This window comes from Nannospalax galili, unplaced genomic scaffold, assembly GCF_000622305.1.
Source record: "Nannospalax galili isolate Female #2095 unplaced genomic scaffold, S.galili_v1.0 scaffold60, whole genome shotgun sequence".
Classification (NCBI taxonomy): Eukaryota; Metazoa; Chordata; class Mammalia; order Rodentia; family Spalacidae; genus Nannospalax; species Nannospalax galili.
Window position 1 is genome coordinate 1,539,061 of NW_008346989.1, and position 17,199 is coordinate 1,556,259.

The 17,199-nt window shown below is 41.2% G+C and overlaps 1 protein-coding gene across 7 annotated transcripts in view; it reads left to right on the forward strand.

Moving 5' to 3' along the window:
- The window catches only part of Fam120b (family with sequence similarity 120B), a 97,491-nt gene that overhangs the window by 41,987 nt on the left and 38,305 nt on the right, over positions 1-17,199 (forward strand). For all 7 annotated transcript variants that reach the window (XM_008843395.3, XM_029568477.1, XM_029568478.1 and 4 more), the window contains 2 exons: positions 7,920-8,092; positions 11,452-11,544. In XM_008843395.3, coding sequence (XP_008841617.1) covers positions 7,920-8,092; positions 11,452-11,544 — 266 coding nt within the window. The remainder of the gene's footprint in view (positions 1-7,919; positions 8,093-11,451; positions 11,545-17,199) is intronic.

Genomic DNA, 17,199 nt, shown 5'->3' on the forward strand with positions numbered 1-17,199 from the left:
GCTGGTCCAAGTAAATCAATTTATTTTTACACTTAAGGCCATTTGATGATCTCTTCCTCAGGGGTCACATGAGCTTGGGAGGAGCTCCTGGCTCCTTTACCAGTTCCATCTATGTGAAGATAAGTCAAAGGTCCTGTTTGACCATGCCTGGCTTCACTTGGAAGCATGAATGAGATGTTTCCTCTGAGTTGACCCTCCTTTTTGTAGACTGGACACTGGTTCAAGTCCATCTTGTGGGGTCTCCATCGCCTCCCTGAACAAGAGGACAGGTGATTCACCACAGTTACAGAACATTTTGAGAGATGTTCCATAGTCCCCTGGAACTTAGTCAACCTTGGAGGGCAAGGGGCAGAAACTGTCCTTTAAGTCCCTCATACCACATTAGCATAAGCCTCACACTATGGCTGTTAAACATCCAAGAAGGTTAGTTCCACCAGTCTGGTACTTTTAATTATCATGTGCTATGTAGATAAGGCTTGTATAAAAAACCAAATATTCTCAGATAAACCTTGACTAGATATATATTTTGTTCCTTAAACTAGTTGACTAAACTATGACCATAGAAAATTTAAGACTATGTGTATATTATTTTTGTCTCATCCTTTATGTATCATAACAAACCTACACAGACATTCATCACTTGCTTAGGCTTTCTCATTTTTTCTATTTTGGAAAATATCTCCATTCCCATATCATTTTAACACCTTTTACATTCTCATTTTCTTTTTTTTTTTTAAGATAATTATGAGACACAATAGCATTAACAAATAAATTTTCCATCTGTTGTGATACTTCTTTTCCTGGGGATGCTAAGCAATCCTTATTCCCTTTTAAGGTTCTAGTGTCAAGCCAATGTTTGATTAAAGTTTTACCAGGGAGCCAGTGAATTTGTTGAGCTTATTTACTGAGATAACAGAGGGGTTGCTGAGGTATATGTATGATTTGAGGGTGTATACACTGGAAAGCCTTTACCCAGCATAGGTCATGCCTTCTCTTCCTAACCTTACCCAGATTGTATACTTTAGCCCTCCCCAAATCCAGGAGACCATGTGTGATTAGGGCCAAATTACATATAGTTGGCTGGGGAGAGTGGCCCGATACTCTGGTGAGGGTCCAATGACTCTGCTTGGCCCTCCTTTAATGAATGAGCACAGCCATCAACAAGCCCAGTTGTGACAATGTTTAATGATAAGGCTCAGCTGAAGCCATGATGATGATAGTTATTTCATGCAGAAGGGACTGCTGTATAGTATCATCTTATTAAAAGGACCACCATGTGGAAGAAGGATCAGGGGGCTTGCAGGCAGTCCCCTGTGTGCTCAGCCAGAGGGAGGCCAGAGCTTGGCACCCTCTGGCGGTCTGCTGAGATCAGAGCTGCTACACCAATGGAGGTCATTATATATTTATTTTAGAAGCCTAGGAAAACTGATTATACACATTGAAATGGTAAGTTGTTTTCCTTGAACAATGGTTAAGTATTGTTCAGCGTAGAGTAAGTGATTTTTGGCTGCATAAGCACATCTGATTTACCGTAAGTTTGCAGAACATCTTAGAACACTGTTACAGAATGAGTAAGGTAAAGCCTTACATTTCATGAAAAAGGGAACTATATTTGACCCATTCTGTTCCCTCTTTCTTATTTCAGCTCCTCTTATTCTGACACTTGATGTGTGCATGTGAGAAAAGGTTCCTTTGTCTTGGGGGTTCCTATGAGTATTTGTGCAGCCATGTGCTAAGGTCATTCCATTAAATGGGTTAAATCTCAATGATGACTTTTCTCTCTGTAAAAATAGTGTGAAACTAGCCGGGCGTGGTGGCGCATGCCTGTAGTCCCAGCACTTGGGAGGCAGAGGCAGGCGGATCTCTGTGAGTTCAAGGCCAGCCTGGTCTACATAGTGAGTTCCAGGACTGCTGGGGCTATAGGGAGACCCTTCTTAAAAAAGAAAAAAAAAAAAAAAAAAGTGTGAAACTTTGCCAAAAAGTATCACAAATGTGTATTTTTTTTTACACCCACTTCTCAGATGGCACCCCTCATAGCCTCCCTCCCCCCACTAGAACCCTAATATACTGATATCCCTGCTACTGTCTGCTGTGTTGTTGGCACCCCCAGCCATTCCCCACTACTTGCCCTTCTGGTGAATCTAGTCGGCCTATCTAGAGGTCTTTGTTTTAGGAGGGTCAGCTGTTCCTCATCTAGCGGTAATCAGTTGTCAGTATTCCTTTAGATAAGATTGGGGTCTGCTGTTCATTTTCCCAGTTCTATGCTGGGTTACTACAAGTGTTGCATTTGATGCCAGCTGAAATTTATTCAGATAGATTCATTTTGCATGTATGAAAGGTTTGTTTATTTATTTATTTATTTATTTATTTACATTTCTCTTCCTGAGTAGACCCAAGCCAGAAAGTTCAATCTTTTTTGTTTATTTTGGTTTTGATTTTTTTCACCCCAGGAATATGCAGTAACCTTAAGATCAATAAAATTCTCAGCATTTAAAATGCTTATTTCCATATAAAAATGCATAGAGATATTTTGACTTAGCATTATCATCTGTTTACCCATCATGTCTTTATTCAGTCACTTGTGTTTATAGCTGTAAAAACACAAATGGGCTATTGCTTTGTTACATATGAGGCACATTCACACCCCTCACCAGCTTGAGTCCCCCAGATGTGTCTCTCTGTGAAGTCTTCGGAAGTGGCCTCCCCTTGCTTGGCTTCTAGGGCTCCATCCCTCCTGAAGACCTCAGTTGTCTGTCTGTTCACATAGACTTCACCGCATTTGTAATTAAGTTTTTGAAGCTGATGTTCTCTTATGATCTGAAGACAGAGTGCATATTCTGGTCTCTGGATTCTTATTGTAAATGCCTCATCTGCCCTTGAGCTGTACATGAGATTTAGAGTTCTTCTGGTCCTCCTCAATGGCTTATCTTATCCGAGGACCTAGATACAAATGTGTATATGAATGAGGAAGAATTTGAGTGAGAGAATATATACGTTGAGAAAGAATGAGTATCTGTGAGAATGTGTGCTTGTGTGTATCATTGAGTGAAAGTGTGTCTGAGGGTGTGAGAAGGGTATGTGTGTGTGTGTGTGTGTGTGTGTATACACGTTTATATCATGTGTGGACAAGATTGTGTGTAGTTCTCTATGCCAGCTAATTTGAGCTGCTCTCCTGAGCTGATCACCTTCTAGTTCTGCTAAACATATGCTTCTTAGAAAGTGAAATTATTTAACTAACAATTCCCTCTCTTTTGGGGTAGTCTCAGCCACCAATTAGTCATTTTTCTTAGAGTTTACTATAAAAAAGAAACAACCGGGCCGGGCGTGGTGGCGCACGCCTGTAATCCCAGCACTCGGGAGGCAGAGGCAGGCGGATCTCTGTGAGTTCAAGGCCAGCCTGGTCTACATAGTGAGTTCCAGGACAGCTGCGGCTATAGGGAGACCCTGTCTCAAAAAGACCAAAAACAAAACAAAACAAAGACCAAAAAAAAGAAAAAGAAATAATCTAGATTGTTTTTTTTTCTGAGCTGAAGAAATGGCTGAGGTTAAGAGCACTTAACTGCTCTTGCAGAGAACCTGGGTTCAGTTCCCAGCACCCACATGGCAGCTTACAACCATCTGTAACTCTAGTTCGAGGGGATCTGATGACCACTCTCAGCCTCCACAGGCTCCTGCATGCATGTGGTGTACATAAATTCCTGCAACACACACATTGACATAAAAATTAAAAATAACAAGAGATTTGGCTCATGTTTTCTCATTCTGGTGGCCCCTTAAGGGGCAATTTCTTATTACTGGTAAGTTATACTTACTAGTGTAAATGGTGACTGATGTGAAGGATACTGATTTGACTTTGTGTGCATCCGAATCTTCTAGCCTGAGTGTAAAAATACCATTGGTACCCCATTCCCCAGATTTTCTAATCAAGTATACAGTGGGGTGGTCATAAGACTTTGCACCTCTGAGTTCCCAGGTGATACTGTGGTTGCTAGTCCTACAAAAAACAGATGTGGGGGTGGGGAGAAGTAGAAAATGAAACCTGACAATTCTGTAGGTTGTCTTTGTTCACTGATATGTCAGCAGTGTGCCTATAGCCTTTGAACACTAAGAGCCAAAGAAGCCAGTCTGTTCATAGCACTGGTACTGTTCTGGACATTCTGCTTTTCTCTGAGAGGGCACTGCAGAGCCATACTTGAAATGGCTCTATTTTCCAGTGCAGCAGATACCACTTTAGCTTCTCTTAGGATTTTCCTGAGACCCATCTGCTGCTCCTCCTCTCCTGCCCTCTTTGTGTCTGTTTTGATGTTGCCAGACAGTTCCCACTGCAGCCGGAGTTCTCTTCCTAAGCACAGACATGAGTACAACTTCCCTTTGGGCTCACTGTTTTATTTCCATGGCTCCATCCTGAAGGCCTTGGAAGGTTCCCTTCTCTGAACGCCCCTTCACCTTAGCCAAATCCTCTTTCTTCAGTCTCAGCTCATTTCTTCATGGCACTTTTTTGCCATGGCTGTATTAGTGTCATCATTTGGTTATTTCCTGTTGCTTCCCTAGGCCATGGGCTCCTGACACTGGCTTATCTTGTTCCCAGTTGGGCCTTCAGCACACCATTGTGTCACATGTGGCAGTTAGTCAGAAGCAGATGTTCTGTGGATGATTGGCTTCTATAATTGCTCCTGAATATTTTCGATAAATCTCTATTTTTAATATTTGTTATAACTTGAATCCGGAAAATCCTCCACAGGCTCCTAATATTTTTATTACTTTTGTGTGTGCCTGCATGTGTGTAAGTGCACCCATGTCATACAGTGCCCACGGAGGTCAGAAGAAGGTATTGAATCCCCTGGAACTGGAGTCATGGATGGTTGTTAGCTGCCATGTGGGTGTTGGGAATCACACCGGGGTTTCACTGAAAAAGCAGTCAGTGCTCTTAACCGCTGAGCCACCCCTCCAGCTCCAGGTTCCTATTTTCAGCAGTCAGTCCTTGGCTTGTGGTATGGTAAAGGTTTTGGAAGCTTTAGGAGGTGGGGCCTAGCTGGAGCAGTAGGTCACTAGAGGCACACCTTGTCTACTTTTGGTTATGGCCTAAGTCTTCTGCTCCTGGCTATGTAAACAGCTGCTGCCTTGTGGTCCCACTGTCTTCCTCATGATACACTGAAATCCTCTGAAACTCTGAGCCAAAATAACTTGTTCTTTCGTTGCTGTTAGGTAACTAATGTAGTATTAAACTTTGATATGTAAGCAAAGGAAACAGAGGTGAAACTTCCCTACCATCTACATTAGTGCACTCTCATCTGTGCTCATGTTTAATACACTCAGTGTTTGGCTAGGTGGGTAGATTGGAAGAAAGCAAGAGTTCCAGAAGTCTTCATACAGAAGAGCCCAGCCCACATGTGCCTGCCCATTTCTTCATGAAAACCTCCTTACTACCACTTCCCCAGTTTGCTTGTTATTCCCTTTGACCTTCAGTAATTTTGTGGTAAAATCTTTGCATTCTTTTCTTACGCACCTGGGGATTGAACACAGGAATTTCTGTGTGTTAGACAGTACTCTACTACAAAGCTACATTCTGGCTCTTAATCTTTGCAGTTTTAAATTCCAGTTTGTTTGTATCATCTTTTTCTGTAAACCCTTCCAAGGCACAGTTGGTTGTCATTTTTATGGAGCTGCTTAGAAACTGACGGGATATCTGTGATTATAGGCATCATACACAGTAGTGGAGTGATTGAATTCATCAGGTCTGACCCTTCTGTCAGAAATTTCTGTGACAAGAAGTGAAAAAGAAAAACTGATCAACAGTTGACTCATTTTGATTTTCTTTTATTTTGCAGTGCTGGTGATCAAACCTAGACTTTCATAAATGCTGGACTAGTACTCTACCACTGAGCCTACCCCCAGCTCTCTCTTATCTTTTATTAGATACTTAGCATTTTACCTGAATATATAAAGCTATCTTTTGGAATTACATCCCTGAAGGAATGAGGGCCATGAGTGAGCATCATCAGAAAATTTCTCATTCATCATCACCAGTGTCCGTGATTCTGGATGTATTCCACAAATTCCAAGTTTTTAATAGTAAACTGTAATGTGTTCGGAAATGTCTTTTTCATGAAGAAATGGGCAGGTACTTGTAGGCTGGGATCTGCTGGACTGAACAAAGTGAACTCTTTCTACTCCCCACGGCAGTGCTCTGATGGAACAGATGGCCATCTGAACACTATTCTATACCTGTGTTCTAAAATACAGTAATGTCTGGTGGAAAATTAGATGTTTTACTTTTCTTTGCTTTTGTTTTTTTATTTAAAGTAATTTACAATATCCAACTATTATAGTAGAAAATGTTACCTAAATGCTTTAGCATATTTGAACAAACTATGATAGTGGAGGTGCCTTCCCTTAGATCAGAGATTAGCAAGCCTTTTGCTGCAAGCATCACATATTAAATGTGATAGGCTCTGTGGTTTTTTTAATTCATTGTAATGTATGTTATAAAATTGGAAGAAGGCACAAATGCATGCACACGATTGAGCACAGCAACATTCAAGTAAAACTTGCTGAACCTTGAGGTTAGGATTTTTATAAAATTTTTATAAAGTTATTTATCAAAATTATTTTGATTTTCTTTCAGCCATTTAGAAATGACAATTCTTAGTTTACAGGCTTGTCAGTAGCGGCCCATCCTAACACTGAGAGCGTTTCTAAGACTCAGATGCCCTTTATTACCTTGGAGTGCTGCCTCTTACATATGAGGCTCTTAGATGACTTAATTAGATACAGCGTTTTCTTTCAAGAGAAATTTTTTACTGTAAAATTAATAGTGACAAGGTGGTTTGGGTAGAGGGAACACATCAGCCTTTCAGGAATGCTAATGACTTACTAAGTTGTTTAGTTTCTGATGGTGGGAAATTCACCACTGAGAGGAGTGAATGACAGTGTGAGAAACAAAGGAAGAAAGAGAATTTCCTTTTGAGTCATTGGGTTCTGGTACCATTTGGTTACCTGCTTTGTTTTCATGGTGAACATGTGGGACATTTCACCCTGATGGCTCTGGACTTTTGGCACCTGCTTTCAGCTAGTGCCCCTACAGAGGACCACAGCTGCAGGAAGAGGTGTTACTCATCAAAGTTCTGACACCGGCACCTTCTTGTTTGTGTACTTGCCATATCCAGAGGGTATCATCCATATTCAGTGCAGTTTGTCCTTGTCAAGTCAAAAAGTAAGGATGCCTTTTTTATTTTAATAATGTTTTCTGTGTACATGCATAATGTAGAAATGAAACACTAACAATTACCTTTCAGTAGTTTTGTTTGATGGTTCTAGAGAAATGCTTTCCAGAGCATAGAGCTCAGAGAACTCATGTTTGTAGTTTGTTTAAATACACATAGTTCCCAGCACACATACCTCAGAGATCAAAAGGTCTGTATAAGTCTCCTAAATGTATCATAAAGTCTCTGCGGCTGGTTCTTTTGGACACAAAAGTTTCAAAACCACCAGTTTGTAGGGGTTAGAACCAACTAAAGACTTGCTAATAACCAGCCTTTTGCTACATCTTTGAATGGAGGGTTAAGTCTCTTCTGAAAAGTATTCCTAAAGTAGGATGTGTAACATGAGCATGAGTGAAAGCCCCAATTTCCCTATAAACCTGGTTACTAAAAAAGAAGGGAAGGTGTTCAGTGGGGTGTGTGCTGCCCTTTAGGTTTGTTTTGTTTGAAACCAGGAAGCTGTGCTCATATTTGCCTTCTGGTTCGGTTGAGCTTAGAAGCTCCAAGTATATCAGATAGGGAAGAAATTAATTGTGCTTCACTGTACTTCCAGAAGTATATTATACTAATACTAATACTATATATATATATATATACACACACACACACACACACACATATGTATATGTATATGTATATATTATTTTCTTTTTTTTAAAGGGGGAACACCTAGTTTGGAAGTTTTGTGGCTGAGCCAAGAGCCAGCAGCACAGGCCCAGCGCCTGGATACACTGCTAGCCTGCTTCAACCTTTCCTCCTCAAGAGAAGAGCTTCAGGCAGTTGAAAACCCATTGAAAGCTCTGTGCTGCCTCCTGATCTACCTCTTTGTTCAGGTAATGTTGAACTCACTGTCATGACTGCAACTGCTCTGTACTTCTGGTTTTGTCTTTCTGGAGTGCTGTGAGTGTTTCTGCAGGCCAGTCCCCAGGACCTTTTTCCCCAGCATCTGTTCTGTAGAACACCATTAGTCCTCCAAGATGCCCTAAAGCAGTAAGGAAGTTCGGAGAAGTGGTGGGACTGAGAGCCTGTCTGCTGTTAAAACCAGGCATGGTGAGACATACAAGAGTGGGTGTTTTGGAACTATCTGGCTTTGGTTTAGCTTTCTCAGGATGTAGGGCTTGGTGAGAATTCATGGGTTACCAGAAGTGGTTCCTGCTCCTAGGGTCTCATGAAATGCTGAAGAAACCTTTCCACCTTGCCTCAGTCCTAGCTTTTTTGGTAATGTTGTGCCTCTGAGCAATTACTTCAGCTTTTCTAGGGTACCTTCCATCCTTCACCCAAAAGTGTTAACTAAGTACTTTTTTAAAATCTGGAAATGAAATAATATAGCTACTTGCTAGGGTTATTGGACAGTCACATTCTAGAAAATGTGGCATGTTTTATAGAAATTCCCAGCAAAATATCTACTGCTTATCTTTATCATCCTCATCATTAAAGTCTTCCCACTCTAAGGAACTCAGGTGTACAGGCCACAGTCTGCGCAGTTGAGGCTGCAGTGCCAGATTCCTCACCTTGGTGTCTCTTAACACATTTGTCTACTTATTACTTGTTAGCTTTCCAAGCACTTTGTGCAGAAAAATTAGAAAGGCCAATTAAAGCTTTGCCTTATTAATAGTCTTCTACATTTGTGATGATGTTGGACACTTTAAAGAAGTGCTAAGGATGCCCTCTGCGTCCTCACTCTGGTTCCTTCTCACCTTGCTGCAAGCTTGTCTTACAGTTGGCACTTATCTGCTTCCACACCGTTGGGAACTTTCTCAAGCCTCTTGGTCCTGTCAGGCTATCCCGCCCATCCACTTTCCCTCCAGGGTGGGTCTGCTGAAGCATGACATTGAATTTCTACTCAGATACAGTCATATTGGCTGTCTTTGATAATGTACCCTGTTATGGAATTCCATCTGTACCCTGACATTTCCTTTCTATGTGTCCTCTTGCCTCTACTCATTCTATAGCTAGTTCTGCATTTTACATTTTGTAAAAGTGTGTGGCATATCTCTTTGTTATTGGCTTCACATGCATTAGCATGAACATTAGTTTGTACATTACTATTGAGTAGAATACATTTCTGTACAAGACTTAGCAAAGTGTAAATTAGCATAGGGAAGCTGAAATTATATAGTATTTAAATGTTAAAATGTTATTTTTGATACTACATATTAAATATGTTTGCATATATTATTAGTTAACTTTTAAAAATTCAATTTGTAATTGTCTGGGTTAAGTTTAAGTCATGGTGGGAACCTGGAAAGGGGTAGATAACTAGAAAGCAGTTTTCTCATTTACAAAGATGAATGTTTTACCATACTGCTGTGTGCATAGTGTTGGGAATACCGTTACATTGGCAGTCCTGGGATGTACATTTTTAATTGCATTTTCACTGGCTTTGAGCCATCTGTTCATTCAACATAACTCTTCTGTTCCATCCTTTATCATGCAAGCATCAGTTCTTAAAATCTACTCCAACGTTTCAGAGCATAGCTTATTGTCCCCATTATTAAACCCTGAAATAAGATAAGCATTAGGGGAAAGTTTTCATTACAATTTTCTGTTGAACACGAGCTCTGAAGTCAGCACACGGAGGTGTTAAGTCAGGACCCTTCACAATAAGAAATTAGTAAACTGACAAGTCAGTGGTGTTATAGTGAGATGGGTGCTATATATTCATTCATAGGATTGAAAATTCTAGGATACTGTGTTAAGGCTAGGAAGGTAAAGTATGAAACATTATAGTTTTATATAGTTGAGTTTCCATTAGCTTTTCAATGTGCAACACGAGGCAAAGTTGCATACTACTCATTGTATCAAAACTGCAGTGAAACTACTCTAATTTGGACTGACCTAGTATGATTTAAGTATGACTTAAGTATGATTCACAGATCTGCCCAGAGATTGGTTTATATGATGATTCTGAATCCCATCAAGTTGACAGTCAGGATTGGTTATCTGTGAGCAAACTTGACACATGAAAGGAATTAGGCTGTTCCCTTAGGCTACTGTTTTTTTTTTTTTTAAATATTTATTTTATGCGTATGAGTGTATTGTCTGCATGTATGTGAGTGCACCCATGTTGTGCAGTGCCACGGAGGTCAGAAGAGGGCATCAAATTCCTCCAGAATTGGAGTTAAGAATGGTTCGTGGCCGCCATGTGGGTGCTGGGAATTGAACCCAGGTACTCTGCAAGAGCAGTCAGTGCTCTTAACTGCTGAGCCATCTCTCCAGGCTACTGTTTTAAGATCAGCCTTCAAATGTTACTAGTGGTGAGTAGACTTACATACCAGTGAATCTCAGTCTGAGCCGAGATGGGGGTTTATGGATTTAAAAAATAATATGCTTTTGTAGTTGGCTTTGTCATAAATTCTATACATTTGCAGGTTTTTCCTCCCTGAAGTAATTAGACTTGCTGTTGTTCCTATAAAGTGATGCCTCCTTTGGAGTAAACAGGAAGCCAGGGTAGTAACAGGTCACTGTCTCTGAATCTCAGTGGTAGTTTGTCTCTGCTTGAGTAGTAGTGTGTGCCTGTGTCGAGTGCTATACAGCATGTTTCCAGGGGAGTTTCAAGGTTTGTGGTTGATCATTTTATCTGAAGGAAGCATACATACTAGCATTTTATTATCCTGAAAGTGTTGGATTTGTCATTGTTTGTTTACCTCTGGCTTTTGCTTCACAGTGTGCTCCTTCCTCTCAAAAAGAGTTCTTGTGTGATAGTGGAATTATTTAATAAGTGAATAACATAGTGCTTCAACTTCTTCAAATGTGGCTGGAGGACCCTGATTTACTTTACTGGAATCCAAGGACAAAGATTTATCCACGGTTCTTAAAATGAGGCATTCCTCCATCTCTGACCATCCTACCCCAGCCTAGCTATGTATACTCTCTGTTTGGGAATCTCTGACTCATCTGTTTTGTGCATTTTGTGCAGAAGGGATTGCTTCTATTGCACTGTTGAGTGCTTTATGGCCTAGGGTTACGGGTGATGAGAATGGAGACTATGCTTCCTTTCTTCCCCCATGTCATATTCTGCCTCGGCGTATCATTCAGTGTACAGGTATGTGTTCCTATGTGCGCACCTATACCTGTGGATGCGTGTGCACATGTATATATGACCATATTTGGTAACTGAGATATATTTATAAGAAGTATTGATTTTTTTTTTTTCAATAGGCTAATACTGGCCTTTTTCTGTGGTTTTCAGGTGGATACTCTTTGCCTGGAGGATCTGCATGCATTTATTGCTCAGGCCTTGTGTCTCCAAGGAAAATCGACCTCACAGCTTATGAACTTACAGGTATAGACATAACCAACCAATTGTCACAGCCATGGAGACATCCATACTGTGACCAAAGAGTCAACATTCTTTCTAGCCTTTTACCCTTATGGTTGGCACTTCACAGGAAGGGCAGGGAATGCATGTTCAGGTATCTTCACAAAAAAAAGGATTGTCATCCTTTAGCAACTCCAGGATGGTCATCATCTTAGATGCTGACAACTCCTGCCTCCTTGCTAGTTCTGGGAACCTCAGGTGTTCATAGAACTGGCCTAACAGTGTGTATCTGTAGGTGTGTGTGTGTGTGTGTGTGTGTGTGTACGTATTTATTAAAAATTCAGAATTGGCCTGTATAAAGATCTGTATGCATAATTTCTATACATAGACAAACTAATTTTTAAAAACTACATCTATACTGAACACGTACAGACGTCTTTCATTGTCATTATTCCCTAAACAATGCAGCATAAAAAAACTATTTCTATAACACTTGCATTGCATTAGGTATAAGTAATCTAGAGATGACTAAAGCCTCAGAAGCATGTATGCAGGACATGTACAAATACTGGGTCATTTTGTATAAAGGATTTTTTTTGTCTTTTTTTTTTTTTTTTTTGTCATTTTGAGACAGGGTCCCCCTCTAGCCCCAGCTGTCCTGGAACTCACTATGTAGACCAGGCTGGCCTTGAACTCACTGAGATCCTCCTGCCTCTGCCTCCCAAGTACTGGGACTACAGGCTTGCGTGTCTATGGATTTTTGGTGTCTTGGAACAAATCCCGTGTAAATACTGAAGAACATTCATTTATAGGCATAGAAATCTACTTCATACAAAATCAAGGCATATAAATAACTCGTAATAATTATAAAAAGAAAAAAAATAATTGCTTGTAATTAAAAAAAAATACTAGGCTTTGTTTGCAGTGTGTAAAGGGCAGTCCTGTGCTTATGATGTAAGAGGCAGCTTCCAAGGGTATACAAGAAAACTGAGCCTGTCCTTGTAAAGGACTGTGCTCTTTTCCTAGTCATAGCTGCATCAACTCTGGATACAAGACGTCCATTCATTGATCTACTGTTCACTCAGTATAGAATTCCAACTTAGTTCTTCGAGTTCATGACCACTTCCAGTATTTTAAATAGAGCACATGATCCATGATAAATACATGTGAAATACAAATGTAAATAGATTTGAGATTTCCGTTAGAATCATTTTATATTAAGGACATAAGTAAATAAAACAGATTGAATTATATTGAATAGATAACATGAAGTTTCCCTCTTTAAAAGCTTTAAGAGTAGAGGCTAGAATCTCAAGTTCAAATCATTTAGGACAAGTTTGCCAGGGCTGAGAAGTAACTGCAAACTCTGGTAGCTATGTAGGTCACAAGGTGTGTGTTCCTGTGAGCCCTATGTATTCTTCAGTCAACCCACTGTGATGGAAGAGCCTCACCCATAGAACAAGAAGTTCTAGTTCTGGATCTGTCTGTGCTGAGTGTCTTCTGATTTGAGCATAACATTGCCTGTCTACAACTGTGAGAAGGAAAGACCCACCTCCATCACCTTTAGTGTTTTGTAGATTTCTGAGGCAGATGAGCATACAACCACACTCCTCTATGGGGCCAGTGCTGGCATCTACTCTCATGTAGGTCATGACTCTGACCTCCTGGCCCAGTGTGTATGGTAACTTCAGTTCACCATTGCTGTCTTCTGGGAAGAGCCAGAGAAATTTCTTCAACTTTCTTTACCCTTCCATTGGTCTTTCTTAGGTCTCAGGATGGGGATCCTTACCTTTTCTCTTACCAGCTGCTTTCTTGGCTCCTTCCAGCTGGACGACTTTTCATGCCAGAAACTTCTGGATTGTTGTTTTCCTAGAGTTCTTTGCTGGTTCCTCAGTCACTCACCATATATTTTGGTTGGGGAGAAACTAAAAAAAAAGTATGACTTGGTGAGCATGCTGTTTTAGCAATCACATCATGCACATTAGCATCCTGCTATAGATTTGCATTCCATGTAAGGGTGGTTCAGAACTTCTTGGGCATGTAGCTCTGGGGCAGAAGTAAATCCTGGGGCAGGTGGGTACATGCCAGGAATCCTGTGAGCATCAGGGCACTCTGAAAACTTGAGGAACTTTGAGGGTGGTGTGTGTGCCACTGTTACAGTTGAAATGATGAGTGACTTGTCTGCGATAGCACATCTGCCACTGAACATGTGCAGTGTCTATAGGCAGGGTCTCAGACTCTGTGCTCCCTAGCGTCCTGCTCTAGGTCCTGGCCACTGGATTCTAGATCTGCTGAAACTGTGTGACCAGCTGAATGTGGCATTCTTACAGTGAGTACTGATCAAAAAGCATTCACTAAAGATTGTTTTCTGAAATTGTTTTCTTGCTGGGGTTTTTGTAATGTGAATTAAAATAGTTGTTTCTTGATTTTAAGACTGTAATATTTAAATCTCTTCTGAACTTTTGGGTAGCACGCAATATGAACTTGTGTACATTGGCGAGTTAAGTTTTAAAGATTCAGTAGTGATGTGGAAGCTCACTTCACTATGCACTACATGTTTACAGGCTGCTCTAGCCCTTGGGCCTTTGGGGCTGGTCCAAGGCTCAGCCCCCATGCCAGCCTCCCATCTCTGCTCCTTTCTCTCTTCAACATCATCATTTCTGCTGGTTTGAAAATCATTATCTCTCAGCTTAGGGAAAAATTGTTGCTGTAGCAGAGGTTCTAATCCATCAGTTGTTGTCCTTGGTGGGTCTTCATGGCTCACATTCCACATGTAACTTGTCTTTGCTTCTACTCGTTTCCTCCTTCAACCTCTTCCAATGGGAACTCTCCTCACTGCACAGAATTGCTGAAACAAAGATGAGAACATGCTGAAATCCTGTGTCCAATGGGAGCCATGTCTGCTGGTAGGTGTGCCTGTGCATGTGTGCAGGGGTGTGTGTGTAGGTAGATGTGTGTATAGGTAGATGCACAGATGTGAATGAATTCCAGCCATTTCTAGTTCCTAGCCCTAAATACTACCTCTTCTTTGGGAGATAGTAAGGCCTTGTGGCCCATTCCAGTCAGTAAGATATTAGGGTATTGGGAAGAGATTTCACTTTCTTAATAAGTGTTGGAACTGTGCTGTCCTTTTCTCCTTCAATATAGACATGAATTTGGAGTTGTAGTGACTTAACTCCACAGTGAGAAAATATTAATCTTCAGGCAAGGCAGAGATTGCTGGTCTCTGCATTTCTGTCAGGTAAGTAGTAATTGTTCTCATAGAGAGCCATGATTACTTGTAGGATCCCTACATCTAATGTAACCCCTCCCACAGATGGCCACACTGGTATATTGGCAAATCTGGGTTTGTTCTCAGGTGTCCGATATAACCGTCAGCCCATCAATGCTCAGGAGGCACTGGGTGGAAAGTCAGGTCAAAATTCTTTAAGACCCCTGCTAATTCTTTGATTAGCAGAAGTTTAAGGAGCATCTGAGGCTATGTGGTCAGAGCAGAAGGGACAGCCGGTTTAGAGTCTCAGAGGGTGGATGTGATAGACAGGAGTGAGAGGTTTGGAGAGTGTGGATGCACCTTCCCCTCTTCTCTGTTTTCACTTCCATCCTTTCTTTCACTTCAACTTCTCTGCTGGCTCTGCCCTCTGGAAAACTTGGTGTCTCTCAGCTTAGGAAAAAAATTCCATCTGTCTCGATCTCATGCTGGGATGGCTCTTTTTAGGTTTAAGTCCATACCAGAGAAAAGGAGTTACACACATATTCATGTGTGTGAAATCAAACTCCTGCTTAGAGCCATGCCTCTTGGAAACCATAAGAACACCTGAGCGGGAGCCTGAGTTTTGAGGATATGTGCTTACAGCCCTGTCCTTACAGACTTGTGGAACAGCTCTGAGCCTTGACACACAGCCTTACCATACCCACCTGGAAGCACCTAAGGTAGCCCAGAAGAGAATAGAACTGCCTTGTGCTGAGATAGCCCTTACTTCTAAAAAGAGACACTGCAAGGAAGTGGTGCCACCACAGGGTGAGATGCCTGAACAAGAGACAGGCAGAACTTTTAATGTGTTCATTAAAAAAAAAAAAAAATCTATTGCTGGGGCACAAACCTATAATCCCAGGCAGCTGGGGCTACAGGGAGACCCTGTCTCAAAAAAAAAAAAAAAAAAAAAAAAAAAAAAACCACACACAATAAAATAAGTTTACTATTTTTATTTTTGTGTGTACAAAGATATTGCCTGTATGTTTATAAGTGCACCCATGTCGTGCAGTGCCCAAGCAGGTCAGACGAGGATCTCGGATTCTCCCGGAACTGGAGTCATTTTTAGAGCTGTGATTCTCCAGGGGCCTCTCAGCTGCCTAGGAGTCTAGTCATTTAAGGCAACATCTAGGAGGCCTCAGACACTATGAATAGCTACTTTTCCTTTTGTGTAAATTCATCATTTGTGATCTTTATATTGAGTTGTACTTTATTTAGTCTTGAGTCCTTTCTAGAATCCATCTGAAAAAATAGAAGAGAACTAATTTTCCTGTTGATTATCTGGAAAGATGAAGATTCTCAGCCTTAGGTTGATTAGAAATCGAAACATGGCTACAATGGCCTTCTCCCTGTCCTCACTGAGCACCATTGGGCTGCAGAGAATGTCCTATGGGGTTTGCTGCAGAGGCTGGCCAGGCCTGGGGGAGATCAGAGTCACTATCTTGGCCTGGAGGAGATTGTCTCCTTGTAGGTGGAATGTAGAAAGCTGTCTGCTGTTTGCAGACATTTTAGTGATGTTACTGGAATTTGTGGCTCAGCCTCAGTCCAGTTTGTGAGTTCTGTGGTCTGCCAAGAAGTGCTTGCTGGTTACCTTTGTTCTTTGTGTCAATTAAAATTCTAGGAATGGCCAGGCTTGGTGGCACACGCCTTTAATCCCAGCACTCAAAGTTGGGAGGCAGAGGCAGGCATATTTGTATGAGATCAAAGCCAGCATGGTCTACATAGCGAGTTTCAGGCCAGCTGTGGCTACGGAGAACCCTGTCTCAAAAAGACCACCACCAACAATAAAACTAAAATAAAAATTCTAGGAATGCCAACAGTGGGTTATATCAGTGGGGAAGGGAAGAGGGCAGACCCTTGCCTCAGAGCCTGAAAAACTGAATCCCATCCCCTGAACCCACATGGTTGAAGGAGAGAACCAACTCCTACAAGTTGTTCTTTGACCTCTACATGTGTGCTGTGGCACATGTGCCTGCTCTCTCTCTCTCTCTCTCTCTCTCTCTCTCTCTCTCTCTCTCAATGAATGTATAAATGAATGAATGAGTGAATGAATGAATTCTAGGAATGCACTGGAACATAACTCACTTTGTATTGTTTTAAAGATAGGAACATGTATGGGAGAAACAGGGTTTTTGCTCAAATTGAAGAAGAAAGAATGGCATGGAGGTTGGAAACCAGCAGGTCCTGGTGTTCAGAGTTTCAGCACTTATAACATTTTGTAGTATCCCAGTTTCTTTTGCATTTGGTCAGACTCCTCCCACTACCACCTTGCATTGTGAAGAACACAGGATTTCAGAATGCATTGTCTGTGGATCCCTCATTGTTATGTCATATCCTGTGTTTAACTTCTTTTTCCCCTCTAAGAAAATGGTAGATTCCCCCATGTGGTCATAAAGTACAATAGTTTAACTTTTTCTTACCTACTGTAA